This window comes from Seriola lalandi, unplaced genomic scaffold (assembly GCF_002814215.2).
Source record: "Seriola lalandi dorsalis isolate HSWRI2012SDOR001 ecotype SW California unplaced genomic scaffold, Sedor1 jcf7180002054971, whole genome shotgun sequence".
Taxonomy (NCBI): Eukaryota; Metazoa; Chordata; class Actinopteri; order Carangiformes; family Carangidae; genus Seriola; species Seriola lalandi.
In genome coordinates, this window is record NW_019525522.1 from 1,582,559 (window position 1) to 1,610,303 (window position 27,745).

At 42.4% G+C, this 27,745-nt stretch overlaps 1 protein-coding gene across 2 annotated transcripts in view; it reads right to left on the minus strand.

The window, feature by feature from the left end:
• tenm1 (teneurin transmembrane protein 1) overlaps positions 1-27,745 on the minus strand; it is a 165,828-nt gene that overhangs the window by 61,416 nt on the left and 76,667 nt on the right. For both annotated transcript variants that reach the window (XM_023395930.2, XM_087170991.1), the window contains 9 exons: positions 26,335-26,508; positions 16,739-16,941; positions 14,500-14,707; positions 9,976-10,077; positions 6,911-7,105; positions 4,387-4,587; positions 2,275-2,460; positions 2,079-2,108; positions 1,798-1,944 (listed from right to left, as the gene is read on the minus strand). In XM_023395930.2, the coding sequence (XP_023251698.1) occupies positions 1,798-1,944; positions 2,079-2,108; positions 2,275-2,460; positions 4,387-4,587; positions 6,911-7,105; positions 9,976-10,077; positions 14,500-14,707; positions 16,739-16,941; positions 26,335-26,508 (1,446 nt within the window). The remainder of the gene's footprint in view (positions 1-1,797; positions 1,945-2,078; positions 2,109-2,274; positions 2,461-4,386; positions 4,588-6,910; positions 7,106-9,975; positions 10,078-14,499; positions 14,708-16,738; positions 16,942-26,334; positions 26,509-27,745) is intronic.

Here is a 27,745-nt window from a genome sequence, read left to right on the forward strand (position 1 = left end):
AAGCGATGACAAAACAACTTTATATGTGTTTGAGGTTTCCTGCTGCTGTGTGTGCTGACTGAAACGCCGCTGTTCATGTACGCCTTGTCGTGTGTGTGTTAATGTACTGAGCTTTAGACACTTGAAGGGTTCTGGAGGCCAAGGCAGCTGTAGTATTACATGTTGAAGAATGAAATGCCTCAACACAGACTGATAAGAAAATTCAAATATGATTTGACTAACAAGTTAAGTGTGCAGGACAAAGTTGCACCAGTTTGTTCATCGACAAAGTTGGCAATCATGATATCAATGACACCAATTAAGCTCATTTGTGCACCGTTTTTGAAAAATTAAACATTACATTTTAATCATAGGCCTCAGCACCCCATTAACGTCCAAAGTGGCCAATCATTCGTTTGCACATCGTTTGTATACGATTGTGCAAACAAACCCAACTTTTTTGCTCCATTAATTCAAGGCATTTGGCCGTTAATGGGGTGCTGATATAGGTCTATCCTTAAAAGTTTAACATTTAATTGCTCAAAAGTGGTTTGTGCAAAAATCTTCATTTAGTGTGCACAAATAAACTGAAATAGTTTTATTCATATCCTGATTGGGGTGCCGACCTGTGCACAAGTGCAATGTTTTTGCACAAGGTTTACGTCAGTAATTGAGTACACGATCATACATTCTGCCCAACCTGAGTAATTAATGTGAAATGAGCAGGTATTATGGCAGTGGATGGAATAGGCTACACAACAGTGTGAATAGTAAGTAAAAGATTTTCTTTTAGCGAAGTTACGTAGGTTTACCTTGTCGCTGCTTGCCGCATCTGCCGAGTCATTTTGACCAGCTGCTGCACACGCATTCACAAACAGCCTATGCTGAACCACTAAACGGTGCCTTCACTGTGTGTATTTGTTTTTGGGTGTTGTTCCATATGAGCCTTAGTCAGCTGTGCACAGTGTAGAAAGCGCAAATTGCAGTGGTTACATTTGGCTGTTAATATTAATGGACAGAGTGAAATTTCAGCAGCTGCATTTAGGGACAAAGAGAAAAAAAAAAAAAAAAACATACAAAGAAGCTTTTCCTACAAACAAAAGCGACACTACCTTGTTTGCCATGATGGATTACAGCAGCGGCTTAACAGGCATGTCCATAATGAATATTTGATGGGAGTTTGTGAATGGGCACAATTGAAAACAATGTAATACTGCACTATGTTTTTAAAACTTGTTGTTATGTGTTGGAGAAGAGCTGCAGATGATATGATGAGGAAATGATTGTAATAAGCAGCACCCCCGTTACTGTGGAAATGTTGCTTTCTTGTCTCTACACATGAGGATAGAAAAACACAGCTATGAGGCTGAGCAACACACGCACACCTCTCACCTGTCACCACATACCTCAAAACCAAAGAAGCAGAAATCTATTCTGCATGGTTTGCTGTATTTAAACTTTTGAAAATTTCACTGAGTGCCTTTTATCCTAGCAGGTGGTATGCATATTAGACATTTAGCTGTGATAAGAGGAAAAACCGACATAGACACTTGCACATATGCACACGCGCACACACTCAAACACACACACAAATACATATTCAGTATAATAATGACCAGCAGGACTCTACAGGAGCCTCAGCAGGACTGGGACAACACAGAGGGATGAAGGGGGGGAACAATGAGGCAGATTTTTCGGCAGGAGAAACAGGAGGAGAAGTAATGGAATGGAATGGACAATCTGCTCAAAAAGACAGAAGTGAAGGAGGTAAGAAAGATAAAAAGAGATAGAAAATGATAGATGATGTTAGAATGTCACCTCCGTCGTTGTCTGTTCCATCACTGCAGTCAGTTTCCATGACAACGCTGCATCCAGGCCCACTCCATCCAGCCTGGCAGACGCAACGCCAGCCGCTCTGCTCCAGGGTACAGCGCCCATGCCCGCTGCACAACCCTGGGCAGCCATCTGAAAAATGCACATGTGCGCACACACACACACACACACACACACACACACACACACACACACACTTTTGGTATTTGTGACAATGTTGGAAGTGCACAATATGAAATTTAAATCCTAAAATAAAGATAAATTACCTTTCACAACGACGTCCAAATCATGAGTAACTGTGGAGAAAAAAAAGAAGTGAGAATTGGTCAAGAAAATGAAATTGTAGAAGGAAATTAATCCAACCACAGTCACAACTTTTTTTTATCCTATTAATCATACTAATCAAAATATCACAGGGAATAATTCAACACTCCCACATGCTCAACACAACACACAGCTCACCAATGTTACAGTGCTCTCCCTCCCAGCCAGGCTGGCAGATGCAGGTCCCGTCGTGGCACTGGCCGTGTTCTTCGCAGCGAGGGTGGCATGCTCTCTGGTCACACGCAGCGCCGGTCCAGCCCTCCTCGCACTGGCACTGGCCCTCTGAGCAAACACCATGGCTGCCACATGGCACCGGGCACAGCTCTGCCAAACAGGTGGGTGGGGATATACGTGAGAAAAAAGCGTGTAAGTGTGAGAGGAAGAGAGAATGAGAGGGAGGGGAACAGATGGAGGAATTGAGCGTTGGAAGAATGGAAAAGGTAAAAAAAGGCACAGGGGACACGGAGAGAGGAGGAAAAAAAGTTTAAAAATTCAGAATTGGGGGTGAGCCATCGGATATAGGTGAGAGAGAAAAAAAAAAAACAAGCGATAGAAGAGGATAACCTCAGAGGCTAAAAAAGTCTACTTTCTCACAATACACAATCTTCCCACCTCTAATAGCTGAGCTCCCTTAAGGAGGAGAAGAGTGAATAGACTCATAATAACAGCCAAATGATTCGTATTTGCACCGCATATTTAAACTACTGGGACTCCAGTTCAGCTCTATTATTCTTTTCTGACATTTTGATCAGATTTGCTGGGTATGTTAATACCCTTTCTTTTTCTTCATCTCTCCATCTTTGTCTCTGTCAGCTTTCTCTTTTCTCTATATCTTTCCCTCCCTCTCTCTCGCCTTCTCTTGCAACATCCCTTTAAAATTCTTTGCTCCTCTTTTTGTCTATTTCCTTTTCTGTGCACTCCTCGCCATCCAACTCTCTCTCTCTCTCTCCCTCTCCGCAGAAGCAAAGCCTCATCCATCAGTAAAGAGAGCAAAGTGCTGGAGGCACATAAAGACTACTTATCCAGCTGCAGTAAAAAGTTATTTCAATTTAAATATACATAGCATGGAGAGGAAGGAAAAAGTGGATTAAAGTTGGAGAGTTTTTCAGCTCTCTATTAGAATTACATTAGCTTAGCTATGCTTCAACAAGACCAGGATGTAGAATTGCTGGGTCCTTTTGATTAAAAGCCCGGCAGGTAGAGAGAGGCCGCTCATATCTCAGATATTCAGCCACGGTCTATCATTATCATGGGCTATATCACTGTAATAAGGCATGCATACACCTGAGAGTTGGAGCTAATGCCAGCTGCCTTCAAATCATTTGTGTGCACGGTAAAGCGGATCCTTCCCAAAACCGGCATTGAGTTCAGGTGGTGGAGACAGTGGAAAGTCGGTCTTATAATGGCTATTTTCCTCGCTGTCAGCTTATACTGCAAGGACAAGGACACTTTTCTCACTGTGCACCGCAGAGTGCTGCACGTTATATTTGAGACACTGCGGTACACACGCTTTACTGGTCTACTACAATGGCTGGCTCACTGTGTTTTCTTTATCATCAGTGTAGAGTGTACTGGGTGCGAACAAAAAGTAAAGGTAGAATCTTTTAGAACTATATTCAAAGAACAGCACACTAACTAATATCTAGAGTACAGGTAAATGGGTACTCTGAATAAACATCAGCAAGCTTTTAAATGCCAAGCTGAATGTTCCTCAGAGTAACAGTCTCTGAAAGGCCTCGGAGCAAAGTGAGAAGAGAGGTCTTTTTTTTTTCTCGCCTGGCTTTTTTTCTCCCTGTAGCTGAAGGTAATATTTGTGTGCATGAGTATGTGTGTCACAGTGTAAATGCACAGTAAAGTGAGTGCTACTGCAAGGGGGGAGGAGGGTGGGTAAAGAGGGCGGGGGGGGGGGGCTCCAGAGTGCTGCCGTCACAGAGTCATGAGGGGAAATCTCATTTACGACCAGCATGAAGGGACTGCAAAAACACATGCATGTGCGCTCTCTCTCTCTCTCTCTCTCACACACACACACACACACACACACACACACACACACACACACACACACACACACACACACACACATTCCACAGAGTGGCTCAAATCCATATTCCTCTCTCATGTCTATCAAATCCCCAGAAAATAGAATCTGGCAAGACCATGCGTGCTACAAGAACACTGGCAAACTAGTGATGTGCAGTTGCAATTTTCAGTGTTTTTTTCTGTGTGTGAACAATAATCCTCAGGTCTTACCAGTGTAGCAGTCTGGTCCCGTCCAGTTGGGTTGGCAGGCACAGGTGTCTGACTCAGGGAGATAGGTGCCATGTCCTGAACACTGCTCCTGACAGGCTGGCAGCTGGTCATCACAGCTCACTCCTGCCCAGCCTGCTGAGCACACGCACTCGCCGCGTACACACACGCCGTGCCCGCCGCACTGAGGGTCTACACAGTCCACTGCGGAGAGAAGGAGGACGAGAGGGAAAAGCAAGAATGAGTCAGAGGTGAGCGGGGGGAGTGAAAGGGTGGGGGGGGTGGGGTGGGGGTGCCTGTCTCATTATAATCATCAGTTCACCGAGTATGAAAGCAGTGTTCTTTGCATCCCATCCAGGAGTTAACCACCCTCGCTACAATCCCTGTATCTGTTCCACAACATTACACTTCATAGGACACTTAGAACTGAGGCTTTGATAAGGGGTGAAATGGGTTGGTTTGTGTGTGGGTGTGTGTGTGTGTGTGTGTGTGTGTGTGTGTCTCAGGGTGGTCCGCGCTACACTGTGTTAGTGTGTGTAATTACAGCTCTGAGCAGCGAGCCAAAGCTCAGCATAGTTCGGCTCAGCTCAGGTCAGCTCCGCCGCTCAAGGTCAAACACCTGATTCAGTCTCTAAAGGCCCAGATACTGGAGGCAACAGCAGGGCGGTCTTCAGGACGTTGTGCCATCAGGTTATGTTCAAGTGTAACATCATAATTGTTTTAAATATGGCTTTGTTTGTTTTCTGCTAATTTATTGGGTGATTTTACAGTGAGCAGCTGTAAGCAGATGAGAAAGAATGATGATGAAAGAAATAAAACAAATCATTTATACTGCTGAACCCTAGGCCACTTGACTTTGTTTTCACATACTGTACTTTAACATTTATGTCTCGGCTAACGGTAAATACCATATACATTTGCTATTTGTTTTTTTACAATTGTTCAGGTTTTTGGGCTGTATCTCCTCAGTTTGCGTGTTTTAATAGAACCATGTTGATAAGACAGTCTGTGCTTTAGTACTGATGCAAAATCTACTGATGTTGTAAAATTATGAATAAATTTAAAAAAAAGCAATTTTAATAGAATGTGTCATTCCTTTTATTTTGTTTTTTTTTGTATCTGTCTGGGTTGAACGTTTCTTGAGTTCTTGAAACCATGCTTCCCACAATGCTTTGGGTGATGTAACAGAAAGGAAAATGTTGCATTTGAGTCCATGCACCATGCACCATGAAAAGTCATGCTGTATTGGCTACGAGCAGTTCCTGTCAGTTCTGTAACCAGGGGTGTAAACAACAGTCTGTTGCTTTTGATACTGCACACAAAGTCTAAATTTGATGTGAAATGATTTTGAGGTAAGATCTGAGTGTGTTTCTTTTTGACATTGCAAGGTGGATTTATGGACATTTATCCTTGATGGGCACTGAAAAGAGAAAGTTATGCAGATTGTAGCAGTACATATGATTTTTATGGATTTCAGTTTGACATGGGCGCTGTCAAACTATGATACTGAGAAGAGGGAGAGCAAGTTATGGATATGTATTTTATTTGAAGCCAATTGATGCAATTGCATTGAATTTTAACTTGCAATTTTAACTGATGGAGTCTGGAGAATCGGGTGGTAACCTCTGTCAAATTACACATAGTCATTAGATCCAGTGTCAAAACAAAAATATTGATTAGCGTAGCTTTAAATTAAATAATTCAAAATAGTAAAATCATTAATTAAAATCATTATTAACACTGCATTTACTGATTATTGGCCACTTAGGGGGAAATTGAACAAGCAGACCACTCACATATTATTACTTTATTGATTTGTTACGGCTAATAGGTTAACAAACAATGCTTATCTATACATCCAGCAGACAGGTAGTAAAATTATCAGCGTCCATAACGAGTTGTGTTTCTGGCAACCTTATTAATGTTAAGTCGAATATTCACTCTCTCTTTAGCTCAGTTTTGTTCTCCACCAACACCTGAGGGGAATATCTGGCTCTTCAGCTGCTGAATGCTCCAATATGTTCACCAGCTAGTCTCTAACTGTGTCCGCCTGCCATTTGGAGCTGAGTGGGCTGAAAACAGCTGCCTGCTGCAGCTGGAATGTGGGTGGATTTGCTGCTAGAGAATGAAAACTATGAGGAAAATATATATATTTTCACTGAGTTTTTTTTTTAAGAGTCTGATGGTCTGAGGATAGAGGGTGTCATATGCTGTACACATTTGAAAGCAATTTGAGGTCAATTTTGTTTTGTATATGGGCCATATGAATTAAAACTGACTTGGCTGATTTCACTTGACTTGATTAAAATGTTATGTAGGGCTGATGGAGTCTGCAGAATCGGCTGCTAACCTCTATCAAATTATACATAGTCATTTGATCCAGTGTCAAAACATGGATATTGATTAGTGCAGCTTGAAATTAAATAATTAAAAATAGTAAAATCATTAATTTAAATGCGTGTAAGTGGAGCCAGTTTTTGGTGTGCTGACATTTTGAGGTGTGTGTCTCTGCTGTAAAACTTCTTACCTTGTTCACAGTTAACCCCCTTGTAGGCAGCACTGCATATGCAGATTCCCTGGATGCAGGAGCCGTGGTTGGAGCAGGTGGGGTCGATACACTGACCTTCCTCCACATTACACTCTGCCCCCTTCCACCCCGCCAGGCACACACACCTTCCTTTCTCGTACACGCCGTTGCCGCTGCACAACACGGGGCATGAGTCTGCAACAGGACAAACACAGATTACACCCACATACACTAGTAGTACACACATGCAAACACGCACACGCATGCACACACACACACACACACACACACACACACACACACACAAAGTGCTGCAGTATATTAGCTGGAGACCGCAGTAACCTACCGTGAGTGGGGCTACGCTCTCTTATCTCAGCTACAGCGCGGATTCAGCAAATCCTCAAGCAGCCTCTGTCTCCCTCTCTTTCTCTTACACACATACGCACATACATACACACTCTCCAGCTTATCCCTCACGCTGTTTCAATTTACTCAAGCACCACCTGAGCCCAGCTACCACGGCAACCCAGGAATTGTAGAAAATCCCCCCAATGTCACCTCACTCGCTCTGAACAGGCCGTGAAAACAATCGTGAAAACTGAAGATTAGGAAAGAGAGCATTAGGGGTTTATAGAATGAGGGTGGAAAGCAGAGCTATCTCCATGCAGCGATGGAGAGCTGTGTGGCTAATGTAATGACAGCCAGGTAGAATAAAGTCAGTGAGTGTCTGATGATGCGCTGACAGTTACATCCCCCCTCCTCATTGCAGCTGGAGGAGGTATGGCAGCTCCAGACTTCAAATGGATTAAAAAGACGATCCAGAACCAATGTCTTTTTTTCTGGGATAATTTGCAATGAAGGCCCGGTGCATTCATGCGTGTGGGCATGTGTTATGTGTTTGTTTGATCCTTTGTTAAATCCAACACTATGTACTGAGAAAATGAAGAAAGAAAATGAGCAAAGATGAGAGGAGCATATAAATAAATGATGAGCCTAAATAAATTATAGGATGTGATATCATATCACCTGTTTTTACACAATGAGACAGATGCAACTACAATCATTTTACAAAGAAGGACAGAGGAAGAGTGCGGATGGAAAAACCGGCAGCGGTAGAGCGCAAGGAGGAGGAAGAGTGGAGGAGAGACACCAATAGGGAAGAGAGTCAAAAATAAAACTCATTGATTTCAGTTGCTTCTACTCTGCTGATTTTCAAGCTCAGTTAAAGTTGCTGTCAATAAAACTCAAAACTTCCTGCCGATGTTTCACATTAAAAGTCTGACGGGGGGGGGGGGCATTGAGACAATAGAAGGCTTTTAATGTGAAACATCTCTGCAGGAAGTGATGAGTTTATTGACTCTAGTTAAGCAGTGCTTGTACAATGGAAGCAACTGGAGACGATTGAAAATGTTAACCCTACGTCTGCTGATGAAGACAAACTGGGAGCAGAGCAGAGATGAGTATACAGTGGCTTCATAAAGGTTTTGCACACTTTGTGTCGTAGATTTAAGATTTAAATAGATAAAATAGCCATTTTTGCCTATCGACCAAATCAAAACCTGAAGTCTCTCATTTACAAAAGTTTTTAGATCCTAAATTCAGTACTTTATAGAATCTTCTTGAGTAACTCTCTACAACCTTTACACATGCAGATCCTCTGAATATCCAACAGACTGGATGGGAAGTATCTGTGAACTGCCATCTTCAGGGTTTATGTCTGGGCTTTGGCTCAAAGACAGTTGGAGACTTGTCCCAGAGCCTATCCAGCGTTGTCTTGGCTGTATGCTCCTGGTGTGTGTCGTGGTGAAAGGTGAACAGTCACCCCAGACTCAGGTCGTGTGTGGAGCAAGTTTTCTTTAAGCACCTCTCCGTATTCAGCTGCATTAATCCCTCCCTCAATTCTGACCAGTCTCCCAGTTCCTGTTGCTGAGAAGCCCCCCGATAGCATGATGCTGCCACCACCACCATGTTTCACTGTAGGTGATGAGCAGTGCCTGGTGATATAGTGCTTATAGTGCAGATATAGTGCTTAGAGTTCTGCTCAAAGGGTTCAATTTTGTCTAATCAGACAAGAGAATCTTTTTTTCTCATGCTCTCAGGGTCTTATAAATTCTGTTTGGCAAACTCCAGGTGGGCTGTCATGTGCCTTTCAGTGAAAGTGGCTTGCTTCTAGCCTCTCTACTCTCAACTATAAAGGCCTGATTGGAGTGCTGCTGAGATTGCCATTCTTCCACCTGGTTCTCCCATCTCTGCAGAGAACGTCTGAAGCTCCGAAACTCTAGGAAGACTCCTGGTGGTCCCAAACCTCTTCCATTTCACAATTATTGAGGCCACTGTGCTCCTGGGAACACTCAAAGCTTTAGAAATGACACTTAAGAAATTTTATACCCTTGCTCTGATCTATGCCTCACCACAATTTTATTGTGGAGGTCTACAGAGAGTTTCTCGAACACTTGAAATCGTGTCTTGGTTTTTGTCCTGACATGCAGTGTGAATAGTGGGACCTTGGTGTGTGCCTTTCTAAATGATCAACTCAGTTTGCCACAGGTGGACTCCAGTCAAGTTCTAAGCACATCTCAAGGATAATTAAAGCTATAATATAACACTTTCTGAAGCACTGCGTATGACTCTGTTGGTGCCCTGATGGAATTGGTGCTGTGGAAATGTACATTATATAGAAGATGTCAAGACCACAGATAAACATGGAGGAAGTGTTCAGTTTTCATTAACAAAAAATGGTATCAACTGTCAATTTAAAATGGGGGAGCAGGTCAGAAAACAGGATAGGTCTTATTTTGAAGTCCTGGTGCTATAAATATCTACTTGTACACCAAATACGTAATCCCTAGTAATCCATAGCTGAAAATAGGACCCTGCAAATGCACCCTTACTGCTGTTGGAGTATTGTTTGCTGTTTTAGAAAGTTACTGAGCCTTTTGACAAATTCATATATATATATAATTGTGTCCCATTTAAGAAACAATTACAATTGAAACTAATGAACTAACTTGGTTTGGTCTTTTCATGGAATTGGTTGAAAGTCAGCACCAACATATATCTCTCACCTTTGGCACAGTCAGGACCCAAGAATCCAGCGAAGCAGTGGCAGTGTCCAGCCACACACTCTCCATTTCCATTACAGTCCGTGGAGCAACCGTCCATTGAGTCTGCACAACCGCACACATTCACAAATCAGACATAAAAGGCAGAGAGAAAAAACAAACTTGAAATATTCCACATGTAACTCCATAAGCTGGCACAGCTCACTGTTATTGAATGAGAGATCTGATAAGAAATGGATGGCTCCCCAGACACAGGGGCTATATTAGATTAGTCTGATCCAGCTGCTATCGCTCTCTGGGGAATGGCCAAGCACTCACTTACACTCAGTAGCACTAAGCACATTATACTGCATTACAGGTTGGAAACACACTGCACGCAAATTTACAAACATCAAGGCTTAATCAACAAACTGTTTACAAGGGCGCAGTTTGGAACGAGATTGAACAACATAAAATCTGACATTGTGAGTGCAGAAGTTAGTGCAGAATGGGTAATACTGTGTCACTACAGTAGCTGCACTCTCAGCATGGCGAAGATCAATGTGATGCTTGTTCCTCCTAGCGCTTTGTCTCATCTGGATATGTGTGTTTCATCATATCCTTCTGTAGGCTATATGTGTTTCATCATAGTCCTCTATCGGACTTCAATTAGCTGCCTTCCTTTTACCGGTCTCCTTTTCTCCCATTGATATGTCCATCATGTCAGATCTCATTCTCAGGGTACAGATAACATGGCAAAGACAGATAAAGAGGGAGAGCACTTTTATGCTTTTAGAGCATTATATTAGCCCGCCAATCTCCGTCAGCTACACTTCTAGATTGAAGATTCTGGTGGAGAAGTACCCAGAGGCTAGCAGGGTTGGGGGATCTGAACTGTGCTGCTGGTTGTCTTCTGCCAGGCGAGCTCTATCTAAGCCAGATAGAGTAATTAAAATGGGTGTCAAGGATGTCATCCTTTATTTGACCCTGTGCTGTCCTGCTTGGCTCCTCTGAACAGGCACCGAGTCCAGAATCAAACCACTGCAGTCTCCTGGCTCGGTCTGTTCAGGGAGCATGGATGACAAATCCTTCAGTGGCATGGCTGGCGCACACGCGCGCACACATACACACACACACACACACACACATTTACGCAAAGTTATTATGTGACACCCGCCTTGAGGCGCATGTGACACATGCTAATGAGACAGGCCCTGCCAGTAGCCGGCAGCGCCGCGTTATCCTCCACAGCAGCGCATCACTACAGAAACCAAAGTCATTTTCACCTCCATCACCTGTCATCGTCACACTGATGGAGAGAAGGAGTGGCAATCATCTTTTCTCCCACACAGTCAGGAGAGCTCACAAACCTTTCTCCATATGTGCGTTGTTCTTGCTCTTGAGAAAAAAAAAAAAAAAAAGCCTCACATACACAAACTCCAATATTGTATCTGGCACCTGACACATACAATGATCAAAGGCTCATCTGCAAGGTCACAAAGTCTCTCTTTAACCAGAGGAGATGAGTGATCCGTCAGAAGGCTCACGGGGCTGTAACGGTGATATAAGCTCTGTATCCTCCAGGTCAATGTCTCAACTATAAAAATCTCCAGGCAATTAACAGGTAATGTATTAAGAGTCATGTCTTTATTTGTTACAGTATAGTAAGTGTGAGTGTGTGTCTTTCTATGTGTGTGTGTGTGTGTGTGTGCACATGTGCGGGCATCCGTGAGACACCCGCTCGGCTCTTTCCACTGACTAAACCCTTTCCAGTTAGAAATCACTCATGCCATAAGTTATTGCAGTTAAATGCTATTATAAAATGGGTACTTCCAGCCAAGTGATCTGATTGGTCAAATAAGCATTCCAATTGTACTTTATGAGCCCGTAAAGTTCCAGCCACGCTTTATGACCCTTGCGCTTTATGAATTGATGGAAAAATGAAATGGCTGCTCAGCTAACTAGAAGTACACTGCCGCTAGCTAACCATCGCTTTTGTTTATCATCTATTTTTTTGTTCAAAGTTCCAGTTATGTACATGAAACTTTTTTTTTTCTCATACTTTGTTGGCTGTTGTGTAAAAGATATAATATTCGAGAGGATGTGTGATGACAGGTGAAGTATAGCAATTATGCATAATTAATAAGCCCGCAGGAAGCACCACTCTCTGCCTGGGTCCAGGCTGAGCAGAATTAAAGAAGATGAGGCTGGAGTGGAGGTGGCAAAATGGCAGAATTCATGAAGCTGGAGCTTTTGTGGATCACAGGTAAATGTCAATAACTATGGAGGATGGAAAAAAAAGGTTTTATCTGCATCTGCCACTGTTTTTGTCAGGGCAAAAATATGCTTGAAAATTCAATCTCTTGCCACATAATGATGCTTTTTTGAAATCAGCAGATGCTCTCTCTCCTTTTTATACAACTTTTATGTGAGAGCCATTTATGCATGATGGTCAGAATCAATGAGAAACGACTGTACTGTATTTAAGTACATGGGAAAGGCCTCAGACTTTGGGACCCCACTGTACATTACACTACGCACAGTATATCAGCATTTGTAACCGACAATTTTCTGTCCTGTCCAGCAGCACTGAATTGGTTGTGTATTGAGATGTAACTGAAGGCTGTTTGTGTGTGTGTGTGTGTGTGTGTGTGTGTGTGTGTGTGTCTGTGAGATGGTGTGTGTCTGTGAGATGGTGTGTGAATAGATGACAGAACAGCGTAATGTCTTTCGACTGATGCAGGTCAGTTACCAGCTGACCAAACACATGAAGCTTTGAAGGTTCTGCCACAACTCACTTCTTTCTTCTTTTTACCTTTATCAGGCTGATGATTATTATGATTGTCCATGACAGCGTTTTCTGTCTCATGTAATCACAGACTTCATTACTCTCTCAAGCTTGTTGAAACACCAGAACATGTTATGTTCTTTGAGGACAAGCATATTTTGGTGCTTCAGCATCAATTCTCCAGGTTCTCATATTTTCCTTCTTGTCATACTGTACTGTACATTGTATTGATTTTATTTTATTTTATTTATTTATTTCTACAACAGTCTTTTGTTATTCTCTTATTTATGCTGAGTTTCTTTGTTGTATCCAGTTACTATTTGCTGCGGAAAAGCTCAATTTCCCGACAGAGATCATCTCATTTCTCCCCCATCTCCCCATAAAGCTCCACTCTGGGGCTACAGCATACTATGTCTCGTATTGGAATTTATCACACTGTAGCGCAATGGTTTGTTTCTGAATCCAAAACAACGCAGTGTCTGTTTGTAACCCTTGTTAGAGGTGTAAATGGGCAGTGAAATGAACTTTGACATCAATCCATTAATATTATTTTCCTCTTTCAAGCCAAATCGCTTGATTAATTATTTGAAAAACCTTAGCAGACTAAGAGCTGCTATTCTCAGCCCATCTGTTGCATGTATATTTGTTTTGATTATTGAAAAGAGGGAAATAGAAAAAAAAAAGAAAGAAAGAAAAAAAAGAAAAGAAAAAGGGAACGTTAACTCTTTGTAAACGCTGCTGTTTCCCGCTAGGCTCAAAATATGTGACTCAGAATAGGTCTGGTATATTCCAGACTTTACAGACAGCTCACGTGTCAACAAATGTTTGACAGCTCTGAAATAAAATCTGTCTTTAGTTGTCGCATGCTGTCAGTCATTATATAAAGGACTCTGTCAATATGAAGATAAAAGATGTCTTCAGTACAAATGTTTTGGCATTGCGGAGCTGTTTACTGATTGGCTTACAACTTGGGTTTTTAAGACGTTGGTGATAGACATATCTAACTAATAAGCATGGAGAGCGCTCTGTTCCTTATCATTTACTGAATGACATAAAAACTGCATAATGGAAGGGCAGTTAAAGATCTCTGGGAAAAAATTCAACAACAGTGTTTTTCATGGATTGCTTCTGTATCTACTCATCACATACTGCGTACTGTAATTGCCATATTACCTGTCTGCTCCATAAAAATTCCCCCCATTGATGTGACTGAGCTGCTACACTTCCCAACACATTTTTTTTTTTGCTTTTTCAATACTGTATTCTCTTAAGGGTTACTGGACAAAGTGGGAGTGAAGAAACTGCCCCGGTAATTATCCACTTGTCTATATTCAGCCACGTACTCTTGCATTATTCACATCCTTCAATTTACACTGCCATCCGTGTGTGTCATAGCAATGAGCTGCAGTTAGCAAGCCCTGTCATTACTACAGGAGCTGTCCTCCCCTTTCTAACGGCTGTCTGTTGCCATGCCAAGCTCACTCTTGTAATAGGAAAAGTTCCCTTCAAATGTCAATGAGTTTCAATCCACTTTTTTTTTTTTTTTAAACCACCATTTTTTTTCTTTTTGTCCTGTGTGGTTTGTTGCTTTCTGCAAGTCAGCAGATGAAAACGGTGAAAGGACAACGAGAGTGAAGCAACCGTGAGCTACAAAGAGTGGAATACATATATGATACAACTGTATAACTGTAAAAAAAGAGGACACATACTCATGCTAGCACTAAACTGTCTAAGAAAGGAAAGAAATGCTTCCTCCTCACCGATGGGGCTGCTGTGGAGTAACACTTGCTCCAGGTTGCGTCCGTCGTTGTAAACCGCGAGGTGCCAGGTACCTGGGTCCATGTACTCGATGAAGCCCGTTTCTTGGAGGCCGCTCAGCAGCAGGCCTTTGGGAGCTTTGGCAGTTGAGATGGGATCGGTCAAGGACCTGGGCAGCGCCTTCCCATCCAGCAGTTTCACAAAGTCGAACTGAACACAACACAGTGACACAATCAAGTCAACCTGCAAAAAATGCGATGGATATTTACAAGCCAAGCATCGGGCAGTGGTGCGTGGCTGTTGCTGGGTTAAACTGCCAATTGAATATTATTGGAAATAATATATAATATATTGGAAAACTGCCTACATACAAGACATGCATGTAGGGGAGTAGCATTAGAAGTGGATATCTGCAAAACAGGAATCCACAGAAAGTCATCCATGGCAGCTCAGTCCTCCACCACACATGTTCCACAGCAGTTGGTTCAACAACTTGACGTGCTGCTAATAGCATGGGCAGACTTTACCACCCAAGGTTTCAAGTGGATCACACTATTATTTCATCCGTCTCAACCTTTCTCTGCTTCTTTCTCACCCTCTTTAACTTTCCCCACCACCCTCGTCTCCCCCTCCCTTCCTCTCCATCCTCAGACCTCCTTGAACTACCAAGCACTCGCTGAGTCTTATTCCCCCTGAGGGCTGTGTGTCACACTAGTGTCAAAAACAGCTAATTAGACCTCTTCATGCAGGCAAGAGCAGGGGGGGCACTGATGTTAAAAAGCAGACGACTCAGTGTGTGTTGTATTTTCATCTGTATGCGTTCTTTTTGCATGACACAATGCTGTTCTACACTGTGTACAACGTATGAGTGTGTGTGTGTGTGTGTGTGTGTGTGTGTGTGTGTATTGTTTCTGGGAGTGAGACTGAGACTCAATCAGACACACAGCTGACTAAATCAGAAATCACTGTTTTCTTGTGAAAACATTGCGCATCCACTCTTTTTGAAGATCTCTGCCCATGTGGGGAAAACAGGCAAAATCTCTTCTTCCTCCGCTTTCAGTTGGCAACAGAATTTTGCATCACAGCCAACGTTTGTTAGGAGCAGGAGACACACAGCCTGATTACTCTGCTGAGCATAAGCAAGTACAATCTCTGTTCTCCATCATCTCTTTTACTGTGTTTTATAATACGGCTAAACTCAAAATGTATTTGTTCTCATTTGCACATTTTGTGTTGCTGTTGTTGGAACAAGTATAAAATAGTGATTTGTTCATGGCTCATAAATGCAACCTGTTTAACAGGGAGACAACAATTGCTGCTCTGGTGCACTGAGACGTCGATCAAATCATTATTTCAGTCTCGCAAATCTGTCCGACAAAACAAGCCTAAATACAGTTTATTGACACCTGTTATTGTGTAACTGGCTCCACTGATATTTAAAATGAGTGATCACAGACAAGGTTAGAGGTGACAGGAAGTTGTTTTACTGCTACACAACCCCTGACCTGTCAGCGGAGTTAAACTGCCTCAATTACGGAAGAAGTCAAACAAGATAACAAGGTGGACATGCTTATTTACCTTTTTCACAGCGCTTCCTTACTTCCCTAGTACTGTATATGAATCCTTAACACTAAATCTTCAAACTGAACTGACTTTACTGAATCAATCTAGTGACTGCCTGAATCACCAGTTGTTAGTAGCGGACCCTTGCGACTTTTTACTTCTATTGTACAAGCAATCTACAAGCAATTGGATTGGAGACAAAACTGTGAATCGACAAAAGCCCATTCCAATTTTCAGATTGGGTGAAAGTATGGCTCACTATGACACATTGTCAGGTTGAGTGAGCTTGCAGGCAAAATTGAGAGCGTACGAGGCAGAGATTGTGAGAGAGAAAGAGAGACAATGTATGTGGATAGTAGGAAACACACAAAAGAAATGACATATATTGAGTACAGAATGGATTTTTGTCGGCTCAAATTAAATAAGTAAAAATTACAAAATACAATTTACATGCCTCCAAAAAGTCTTTTTTTTGTGTGTTTAAAATGGTGCCTGTGTGTTCAGAAATAGAGAGATCAGGATTTTAGAGTTAGTATTAAAGTCGAAAACACTGCCTAAGTGTAGATGAAAGGCCAAAGCGGAGAGAAAAAGGTGCATTAGTCTGGATGTGATCTGAGGTAGCTGAAGCAAACAAGCCCATCTGGGCAAACAGCATGCTACAACAGGAGCTTTCTTTACCTGAGTGTGTGTAGGCGGTATGTTCCTGCGTCCATAGACCCCCAGCAGTGCGTTGTGTGAGAGAGAGAGGTTGAACTTGATGTAGGTTGGATGGTGCACAGTCATATGAAACCTCCAGAAGAGTCCCGGTGGGATCGCCTGGCTCTGCTGGGTTCCGATGTCGACCTCGCCGCGGTCGATGGCTCGGCCTCGCACCCACTTCTCTGCAGGTAAGAGCCGCAGACAGGTGACAGTGTTAAGTCACATACTGCAGATTTATCAAGGTGGACAGGGAGTTCTATTCAGTATCAGAGGGAGCAATTAATAACCAGGCTGATGTCCTCAAACATTAGTGTGATCAGCAGCCGTACTAATGAAGTGAGACTGTATAGATATCAGGAATGACTGAGAGCTGGTAAAAATCCTGCTTTTCAAGAGACTTTGCTTTGGCAGTCCTTTGGATAGGGTCTGCATAAAGATGAACTACTTTAAAAAGGAAGTGTTTTGTCTGAGAGCTGTCTACCGGGGCTTTGTCATGTGCTGTATTAGCATCTTCTAACAAGAAAGAAAAAGTGTGTGTGTTAGCATGTGTGTAAAAGGAGAGACAGAGGGGTGGATGAGAGAAAGTGAGGAGTGCAGGGGCACACACGCACACACACACACACACACACACACACACACGCATGCCGGCATTCAAAAACAGCGTCACGGCACACAGATAGTGTCTTGAGTGAGAGCACGTCTTTGTATGTGAAGAGAATAGGTCTTTCCAGCAGTCCCTAGCCATCAGCTGCTCCCCTCTCCATAAGCCTTTATCAACCACCAGGCCTGAGTCTTTTGTGCAGGGGAGCAGGCAAGGCTCTCCAGCCCTCTTTGTGTCGGCCTTTATGGAGAGATATATCTCTGCTTCTAAACTAAGATGGAGGAAATACGGTGACAGAGGGGAGCCAGCCGATCGTTACGGCCACAAAGGCAAAAGAACAGTTAGGGGCAGATTCATGGACGAGGCCGCTCGCTCTCAATCTATAATGCCTGCAGCTTTACCACTCCATTATGGCGACACCATGCACACCCACAGGCTAGCTGACATATATCACATGTACTGTCACAGAGACAGGGAGGCAGAGAAGTCAGGTCTGTGAGGAGCTCCTGTTTCTACTGTCACTGTTTCTTTGTGCTTTGTGTTCTGTTACTTTAATGTTTGTTTTTTTTCTGTGCTACTTTTATGGTGCTATCTTTAAGAATTTTACTTTTGTGAAGCACTTTGTGACTCTACTCTGTGAGACTTTACTTTTTAGCTGTGCTAGAGGCGTGGTTCTGGTGACATGGTCATGTTTATCTGCCCACCACTTTCCAGACTGAAACGCATTGATGGATTGCCATGAAATTTTGTGCAGACATTCATGGTGCACATTAAAAAGCTAAGCGAAGATGACAGACATGGTCAACTTTTACTATTTAATTCAGTTAGCTAGCATGCTTCTGGCGTCACTAGCATGAGCTCAAAGTAGCACTGTGCTAGAGCTGCTAGCATGGTGACAAATGCTTACTCTTGTTTCTTTCAGACAAAATCTTTCACATTTCACATCTACTCTCACAAAATGTCAAATATTATTCTAGTAAATGCCAAAACATTGGATTGTTCTTTTATCTTCCATCCTTCTTTATCTTCGTCTTATATGGACTATGGGATTGAGAAAGTAAATTGATTAATTGGTTAATTGATTGAACTTGACTGAGCTGTGACATGAGAGTGGGAGAGACTAAAAGGAAAAAAGACAAAGGGAGAGAAAGATGAGAGGGGGATGAGAACAAAAAGAGAGTTCAAAAAGGTTTGTAATGAAAGAGAGAAAATAGACAGGTGTCCTGTGAGAAGCATAAATTGTCCCTCTACTAAAATCTCTACCAAACAGAATAAAAGCTGCTTGGCAGAACTAAGGTATGCATTCATGCTTCCTGCCGAGTCTACCTCAGCAGTCTATTCCTTTTAATGCTAATCCTCACTCCTGTGCCTCACCACAAAAAAATAAAGGCCAGTAGAGGGATGGATGTCCCGAGGAAAGCAGCCTTTTATTCAGCACTAGATGAATAGGACATGAATAGGGCATGGCAGTTGGCAGAACATTGGCAGGCAGGCAGGCGTGCAGGCGGGACGGCAAGCAGGCTGACTGGCAGGCTGGCGGGCAGATGAGCAGGCAGGTCCTTCTGATGCTAATTACTGTATAGCGCCTCTCTGAGTCTGATGCAACATGGGGACAGAAAGTGCTGCTTGGGTCACCCGCGAGGATGGGTGGGTGGGGGGTTGGGGGAGACGGGCGGTGGGTTGGGGGGCGGGAGTTGTAGAAAATAGGATGAAAAACAGGAGGAGGGAGAGAAGAGAGGACCATGTCCAAAGAGGAGGTTGCGGTGTCAAGTTACAGCTGCTGATGCAAGAAAGAAGAAAACCCCTCCAATAGCAATAGAGAATAATACTGCAGCTCCAGTAAAAAGATTGGGGGATTGAGGCATTTTTGGGAGTCCCGCAGAAACCACACAGATCGTGACAAGGGCTCCTCCAGGCCTCCCCGGCTGCTCAGATTACTGCTGTCAATCAATGTGCTCCACCAGCAACGTAACCGTGTGTGTCCCAGCACAAAACCTGAGACCATACTTTGAAACCTATCTTTCAAAACAGCAAATCTGTTTATTCCTATTTGGCAGGCAAAAGGAATACAAGCTTAAACAAGCCAATATGCGAACAGAGAGGTAAAATTCCTTCACACCTTGCTATCTTTAATAAGGGAAAAGCAGCTTGAAATTCACACTTGGTTACTTAAAATAAAAATAAATGGCATCGCATAAATCTCCTCTTGTGCTTTTCATCATTAGTTGGCGGAAGAAGCAAGTTGTAAGCAAAAAATGTGTTAAGGTTTATTTCAAAATGTTGCGCTTGTTTAAAGGGGCGATCAAAGTGATGCACAGTTTATTCATGTCCGCCATCAAGCACACCGTGCCTAGTGGGCAGGTCTGCTTATAACCAACACACTGTACAATATAATAATGATGCTGCCTCGGCCAATTACAGCGGTGGTGCGATATGGCGTACATGTAATACCGTTAATGCCCTCATTGACACTTTTCACCCACAATATGCAAGCACATGTACACATTGTAATCTTCTGTTAAATTAGCCCTCGAAAGGTTTCTGTGCCACAGGACATCTGGACTAGGATGGTTAGATTTGCTCCTTTAACTTCTCACATTTCTAATGACTAGCAAACATCTCCACAGTCCAAGTAGTTGTGAGTTTGACCATCTGTCTGTCTGTTGTGCGTCTCTGAGTGTTTTGTGTGCCTAGTGTGTCTTTGTGTGTGTGTGTGTGTGTGTGTGCGCCAGGCCAAAGATGGAGATGAGCTACATTAGGACTTGGGACACAAGGTCTAATTAATTTCTCTTGCCTACGGGTTATTCAGGTAAAACAATTACACCTGTAATCTATTTTCGAAGGAACTAAACTGTCTTTGCAATTAATGTTATTATCCTTCAGATTCTAATGAAGCAGAGAACAGACTAAAAGTGCAGTCAGGGTCTTGGTGATGGGACATGTCTGGGGGGACCGGAAGTGTGTGTGTGTGTGTGTGTGTGTGTGTGTGTGTGTGTGTGTGTATGTGTGCAAGTGTTAGTCGATATTGAAGCATAGGCCTGTGTGCGAATCTCACACACGTTGGTGCAGACAACATTAATAGTGTTCCAAATGCAAGAGAGATTGAGTTTGCCGCAGGATGAATAAAAATATCACAATGGGCAAGGTCTCTATAATTACTTGAATTCAATTAAGGGCCTTTTGAGCAGGTGGCTTAATAAGCTTTCAGCCTCCTCTCTCCACTGTGCAGCCTAATGAGTGTCAGTCAGAGTCAGGAGAAGATAATGCTCTTGGCCGTAGGGCCTTCCATTACTCTCGTCCTCACCTTCTACCATCAGGCCTCGGGCTATGTCTGTGACAGACATGTCTGACTGTTCACAAACTCATTCACTGCGAGTGCACTTACATTGTTACACATGTAATATGTGCTGTATAAATTGACATGTAGATAAAGCACTCGTGGTTTTTTAAATTTTTTTATTATTGCCGTATTAATTTAGTCTGGACAAAAGCCTGGAAGGAGTGAGAAAGTGCTCAGTAGATATCCATGCTGCTAATTTTGATGAAGACTTAAATGCAAACATTTCTTAGTCCCTTAATAGCCAAGACTTCAGTTACCTCAAGACAGTGGTAAAAGTACTTTGCTTTTTTTACTTGAAAACTTGTTTCAATCAGTACGCTTCTATGTGCGATGGGATCACTTTTATACACCAATGTTAGAACCGTCTTGTTATTTCACATAAGAGATCTCTGTATTTTTTTCTTTTCTCCGTGCTCTTGTCACTAGCTTGAAGTGGGCAGGGCTCAGCTAAAAAAAGCTGTCACATACGTCCATGCAACAATCAGAATTTAGCAACACTGGAGTCAGAAACTGACCCCAGTTTGTGGGCTGTCAGTACTTTGAGTGAAACTACTCCACCATGACGTCATTCTCTGAATATGTAATATTCATGACAAGTGACCCGTTTAAAGAAATCAGTGTCTGCTTGCGACCCTTCATTACAAGCGCAAAGATGCCTTGGTGTGGAGTTCATTTTCCTTCTTAGACTGTTCCGTTTGAAGGATTTTTAAGTATTCAGTATTTTACAAGAAAAAAGCAAAATGTTTGCGAAGAGTCTGAAAAAGCAAATAATAATTTTGTGAAACACCAATATTTTAATCATCTTTTGAATTACTATGGGAGCACTTGGGGAAGTGTTGACCTGCGGGTGTGGAACCACTGTTAAGAGAAAAATACTAACTAAAAGTAACAATACAACTATATAAAAAATACTTAATTAAAATCAAAAGTCACGACTTTAAAATCTAGCTAATATTAATTGCTTTATATAATATATGTACATGTAACCTAAAATCCCGTTTAACACGTGCTGCCCATACTGTCGTGAAAGGACTATTTTATTTTTATTTTTTTATCAAATCAAAAATGAAGTTCTAGTCTGTTTCCCAAAAGATGAAAATTGACTTTGATTTTTTTTTTTCTTTGATGTCAGAGCCTAAGACATCAATCTCCCATTCTCAAATGTCAAGAGGCAGTACTACAAAGCCCTCTGCCTTTGATAAAATGTGTCGTCTACACTGTAAATACTGACTGCAGCTTGAAATTATGTTTAATTTCTTCAGCAATATTTGGATACAATGTTTTGAATGCAGGCTGAATAACAGATAGACACGTTGCTGCTGTTAGGCTTTCTCAAGATGAGGCACTCAAGCAGGGGGTTCACTAAATGATCTATACTCTCTGCGTTTGTGTCAGAGTGTGTGTGTGTGTGTGTGTGTGTGTGTGTGTGTGTGTCTATGCATGCATGTGTTACATCCTGAGACTGTATCCCAGCGTGAGAAAATCAATGAGACCAGTGTAACAGGGACCAGTCCATCAGCATTTGCACACATGCATGAACACATGCACATCTCTCTCTCTCATGCACACACACACACACACGCACGCACGCACGCCTCGTTTCCGCACATACATGCGTACAATATGCACACTTCCTTACACTTGTGCACACGTACACACTGCTCAGCCCTTTCTCGCCTCCACTCTCTCTGCACGCAGTCTAGAATATTGATGTGCTCTTTAAGAGCCCTCCTCTCTGTCTGTGTCACATTCCATCCATCTACTCACCATTTCCAACCACACCATCAGATAGAGTGAAAACAATTCAGCACTAACTCTCCTTTCATACAGTGGTTTATACAATCATCACATAGGCTCAGATGGCATTCCACAAGCTCCACATTTCATCATCTCCGCATTATAATGAGGCAATATGCCGCTCTACTGTATGTCAGTTTGTATCATTTCATATCATTAATTTATCCGCCGTCCTACGGTGAGTGAAATATTATTCCCAAACTCCGACGTACTTCATTAAGGCAGGGAATCCACTGACAGAAAAATTTCATCTCTGGGCACTTCTTCTTTCATCTGCACCAGAGGAATTTCTATGTGTGTTTGTGGGCGTGTCCGCATGCTCGTACGCATGCATGTCCAATATAGTGTCAGCCCGAGGTTGATTATCATGGGGTGAGTGGCAATTAATGTAGCACTAATTAGAGAGGCTTTTATGTATGGAGGACTAGGAAGGGCTCCTGGTGATCTCTCGAACCTGCAGGAGAGATAGCAGGAAAGAACATAAAACACAGCGCGCCCAGCTCGACAAGACACCAGCCTTACGCACCTGACACAACATGTCAATTAGTATCTACTGCCGTGCTGCAAACTGGCTCGTAAGGTAGATTAGAATTCTGCTGCTTCGGATCCTGACTCCGGCGCAGGGCCAACAAATCAAACAAAAAGCCTATCTTTATGGCATTGAAGTCGGCATAAAAACAACACCACTAAAAATACATGAGCAAGAATGCAAGAAGATTACTACCTTCCTATCATTCCACCGAGCTTGTTTCATCTCTCCCTACTGTGTCATCAGTTTATATCAAAACAAGCAGAAACTGATAACTATCCTCCAATCAGTCTCCTCAGCTATCTTTATGCCCCCACTGTTATGCTACTTGTGTTTATAGCAGTGCATCAAAAATAAAGTCATTTATTCCAAATGTGGAAAAAAAAAGACATTTACTGCTGCTTTGTTTCTTTGTTTTGTGGACAAAAGTCATGAAATTGGCTGATAAATTGTTTCCTAAAATTTCTATTTTAATGTCAGCAATTATATAGATCCCTCAAGGTGATTGGTGTCAATCAATCATTCTCCTCTCCTCCCATCACTCACTCTTCTCCCTCCCTACCGTGTCATGTTTTTATCCTTTCCGTTCCCTGCAGCCTCCTCTCACCATCCTTCGCTGTGTAATCTAGGGGATTGTGTGGTCTCTTGGTGTGAGAGGTGATGGGTACAGCAGGATGAGCGTGATAATCTGCCACACTGGATTACAGCCTAATCTCTAATCTCTCTGGCCCTCCTCTGCCCGGGGACCACCTCCACCGTGCCAATTTTAATAATCTGAACCCCCTGCATCAAAGGCTTAGCTTTGTCCATTTTGATTTCCCAGCTTTCATCAAGCACATAAAGCAACAGCAGTTGAAACAATAGATTGTTGTGACGCAACACTTGGAAGTGAATGCCGTGACCCCCGCATGCTCTATCGGAGGATTTAGCTACTGATGAGAGTGTTAATCTGCAGAATGTGAGGATTCATCAAGAACAGTTGCTTTAGGGATGTCCCAGGTTGCCTAAATTGCAGCGGGTTGCAGTTTGGCTCGCACATTCTCCGTATAAGTGCTGAACATGGGCTCCAACAGCATCCAATGTAATATCCATCAGAGTCAGACTAAGCGTGAAGGTTGCTGTGTCCTGCCTGACTTCATGACCTGGAACACTCACAATTAATGTCCCATATCATGGGGTTAAATTGGTGTTAGTAATTCCTCTGGCTAGTTGAGAGACAGCCGAGTGCAGAAAGGCTATTCTAGTCACGTACTAGCTAAGAAGGAACATGATTAACCAATTACCTTGCCTTTCTAATAAATGAGTAATCAGTTCAAGGCTGATCTCTGCACTGATGTCTCTCTAACGTATTGGAACATTCATTGTGCCAAGTGTGTTATGTATGCAAGCCAGGATGCAAATGCAATAGAAACTGATTGGAATTCATGCCAATGGGTATATAGTCAGTCTCAACATGGCCCAATCATCATGTTTAAATGCTTGAATTTACATTTGAAGAAGATTTTCTCGTCTTGCCACTATTTTAATAATCGTGTTTCAATTAAATCCTGTAGCAAAAGAATTTGTGAGTGTCTTGTCCTTGCAGAAATTTCTATTTCATCAAGTGAGCAGACAGACAAAGAAACAGCAAAGCATTGAGATGAGTTTAGGAGTTAGAATAACATGTAACCTGTTTGCGTTCATGGATGTATTGGAGCTGACCTTTCTAGTGTGTGGGCATGTGTGGACTGGGCCCAAGGGTGTTTAATTTCATAAAGTTATCCCAGAAAAACAGGGCTTATTGTGAAAATCCTGCTTCATAAATCTTACTTGTAGCTAATGTGAGCAGACTAAATCATATGTGGTTTATTCCATGACCTTGAAAAGCAGAACTTTGACATCAGGAACTGATGATCAATTCAACACTGAGGAAAACACAAGCGCGATGGGAAAAATGTGGCGCTCACAGCCACAAAGCAGCATTGTCGAATGTATGAAATGGAGAGTAAAATATTAAAGCAAGAATAAACAAAATCATTACCTTGACAAAAGCAAAAGAACAGCTTTTGTTGTTGCCCATCGGTGAGTTCACACAAATAAATGCTAAAATCCATTGTTAGCTAAAGCTTTTGCAGTGCTTTGCTTGCAAACATTATATTTTGGGTTTGCGTCTCATGTCGGTAACGTGATCTTTCTTTGCATAATATGCTGAGAATTGATATGTATATGTACAGGATGTAACATCAAATAGGATTTTTTTCAAATAGGACAAAAACCAGGTCATACCAAGAAAATTTGACAATTAGCATTTTTGTTCCTTTTGTATTTTCATAGACTGATTCGTGGGTAATTTCATTCAGGCGACATAAAAAATATTTCTCACTATGAGGCTACAGGTTGGGTTCGATGTTATTTCTTGGCGTTATTTTCATTGCAATCATTTTAAAAACACATATGCTGACTGGAAGACTGTGCAGATGTAGCAGAACTAGAGACATCATCTTTTTCATTCCACACATTCTCCTTCTCCATCTCGAGCAGAGATGAGGAGCGGGCTACAGAGGTCTAGCAATGTCATGTCCTTCTAACTACATACTGGTAGAATCCCCCCCCCCCCTTCAAAATTGTAGTCTTCAGCCCCAACCGACACTTCCTCCAGAGACATCATTTGCGGCAACTTATCAGATTTCGGGAAGCTCCAAGGAAGTTATGTGGCTCCAGAGGGTTTTTTTTTTTTTTTCACATGTGCAGTAGAACTCCCCAAAATCTGTAAACACACTTTGATGTGTAAAAACCAGTGGAGTTCCCCTCTAAAACTCAAAAAGATATGACCTCAGATTTTAATAAAAGCAGCAAGTGCAGCCCATGTCAAAATGAGATCAATTTCATATACTACAAACTGACTCATGTTCACCCTGAAACCAGGAGCAGGCTAGTCTGGAGGGATATGTTTCCATGGTAACTTAAGTCAGACGTATTTGGACCTTAATGAAACTGAATTTCCTTAAAATAAGTCTGACTTACCAAAATAAGTCTGTCTTAAATAGCAATCTGAATTTATGAAACACCCTCTGATTTAACTACACACTCGCCTTATTGCTTTAAAATTGTCATGAAATTACAAAAAAAGGAGCAGCAAAGCTGTGCTGAAATGAAGTGAAATGCTTTAAGCCAGTGTTCATTCAATACATTTTATATTTACAAATTGCTGTATTACATTTGTTCTGTTGTTACCGACGGGCAAATCTTGTCAATACTTGAGTTCAGAACATCTGTTATTGTGGTGCAATACTGTGTGTGTGTATGTGTGTGTGTTTGTGTCAGCTCACCTCTGTCACCAGTGTGCGTGTTTTCAGGGTTGAGTGTGTCCAGCAGGTGGATGGAGCTGGTAGGTCTGGTTTTGCCGCGGTCCTCCTGTTGATGGTCCGCCGAGCTCAGGCCGTTCTCATACAGCTGGCTCTCGCCGTGCCGCAGATGCCAGGTCAGACCTAACAGGTGGACCGCTACACACACACACACACACACACACACACACACACACACACAGACACAGACACAGACACAGACACAGACACAGACACGCAGACACACAGTGACAGCCAAAGGGAGAGGAAAAGCAGAGAGGAAAGATCATTATTCAACACATGCACAGGGGTGTGTCTGAATCTTCTTTAATGCCCATCTTAGAACTTTCACTCAGTTTATGTGCTTATTAGCGCCTGGCAAGACAATGGACAATTAGCAAATACACTGAGAACACAAGCACACAGAACTCTCTCTCTCTCTCACACACACACAGACAGATACGTCCAGTTTGTGCACGTACACATGAACACTGAGCGTGGCAGAGGTTGGCAATTAAGGCAGATCTTCAGAGCCTGAGCCTAGGGCTGGTATTAAAGCGCTAACACAGTCTTTTATGCATGACTAATGATGCTTTGAAAGCTGCTGCCGATTCACAATCCATATGGGCCTTTTAAACAACAAAGGGTATGGGAGTATACTGGGTTCCCCCTCCCACTCATAAAACTGTTTACTAGGACGACAATCCAACATGCTGTTAAATAAAAACAACTAACACCTGCCCATTAAGGAAATTAATTAGTGTCTTGCAAGTCTGTCAATAAAATGTTCAGTAGAACATTCACCTTGCTCTGACCAATCATCAGGTTCCATTCATGTGAGATTGTACTCCAACACTGCTTTAGTTTTATACTTTAAAAGAATCTAAAAAGGTAATGTCTCCTTGCTGATAGGAAGAACAAAGCAAATGAAATAAATCATTGCAGGTTTTTTCTCCTCTGACACATTCGGAACATCAAACAAAAGCAAAGACTCAAATCAAAAAGTTACTAGGCGCTGGTGGCAGTCAGAGGATGGCTGCTGCATGCAGATCAAGGTAAGGAACTTCTAACGACTTCAAACATCTTCACTGTCTGTCTTCTGTCTGCTGATTGCCGCGCCGACACCCAGAAAAAGCACTTGACACGCGCTTGCACAAAATGGCTGCTTAGAAAAACAAATCCACAATTATACATCATGACCAACACAATCACACAGGTACAGCACAGCTCACACAAGAGCATTAATGTCCCTGCTGTTTTCATCTGTGCATGCATGGCAGCACACACCCGCACACCTACACACTCACCCACACTTGAGCCCCGGCTGATGAGGAATACCTAATTAAAACTCCAGATAGTTCAAAGCCATTTGCATTCACTTTACCATTGCATAAGC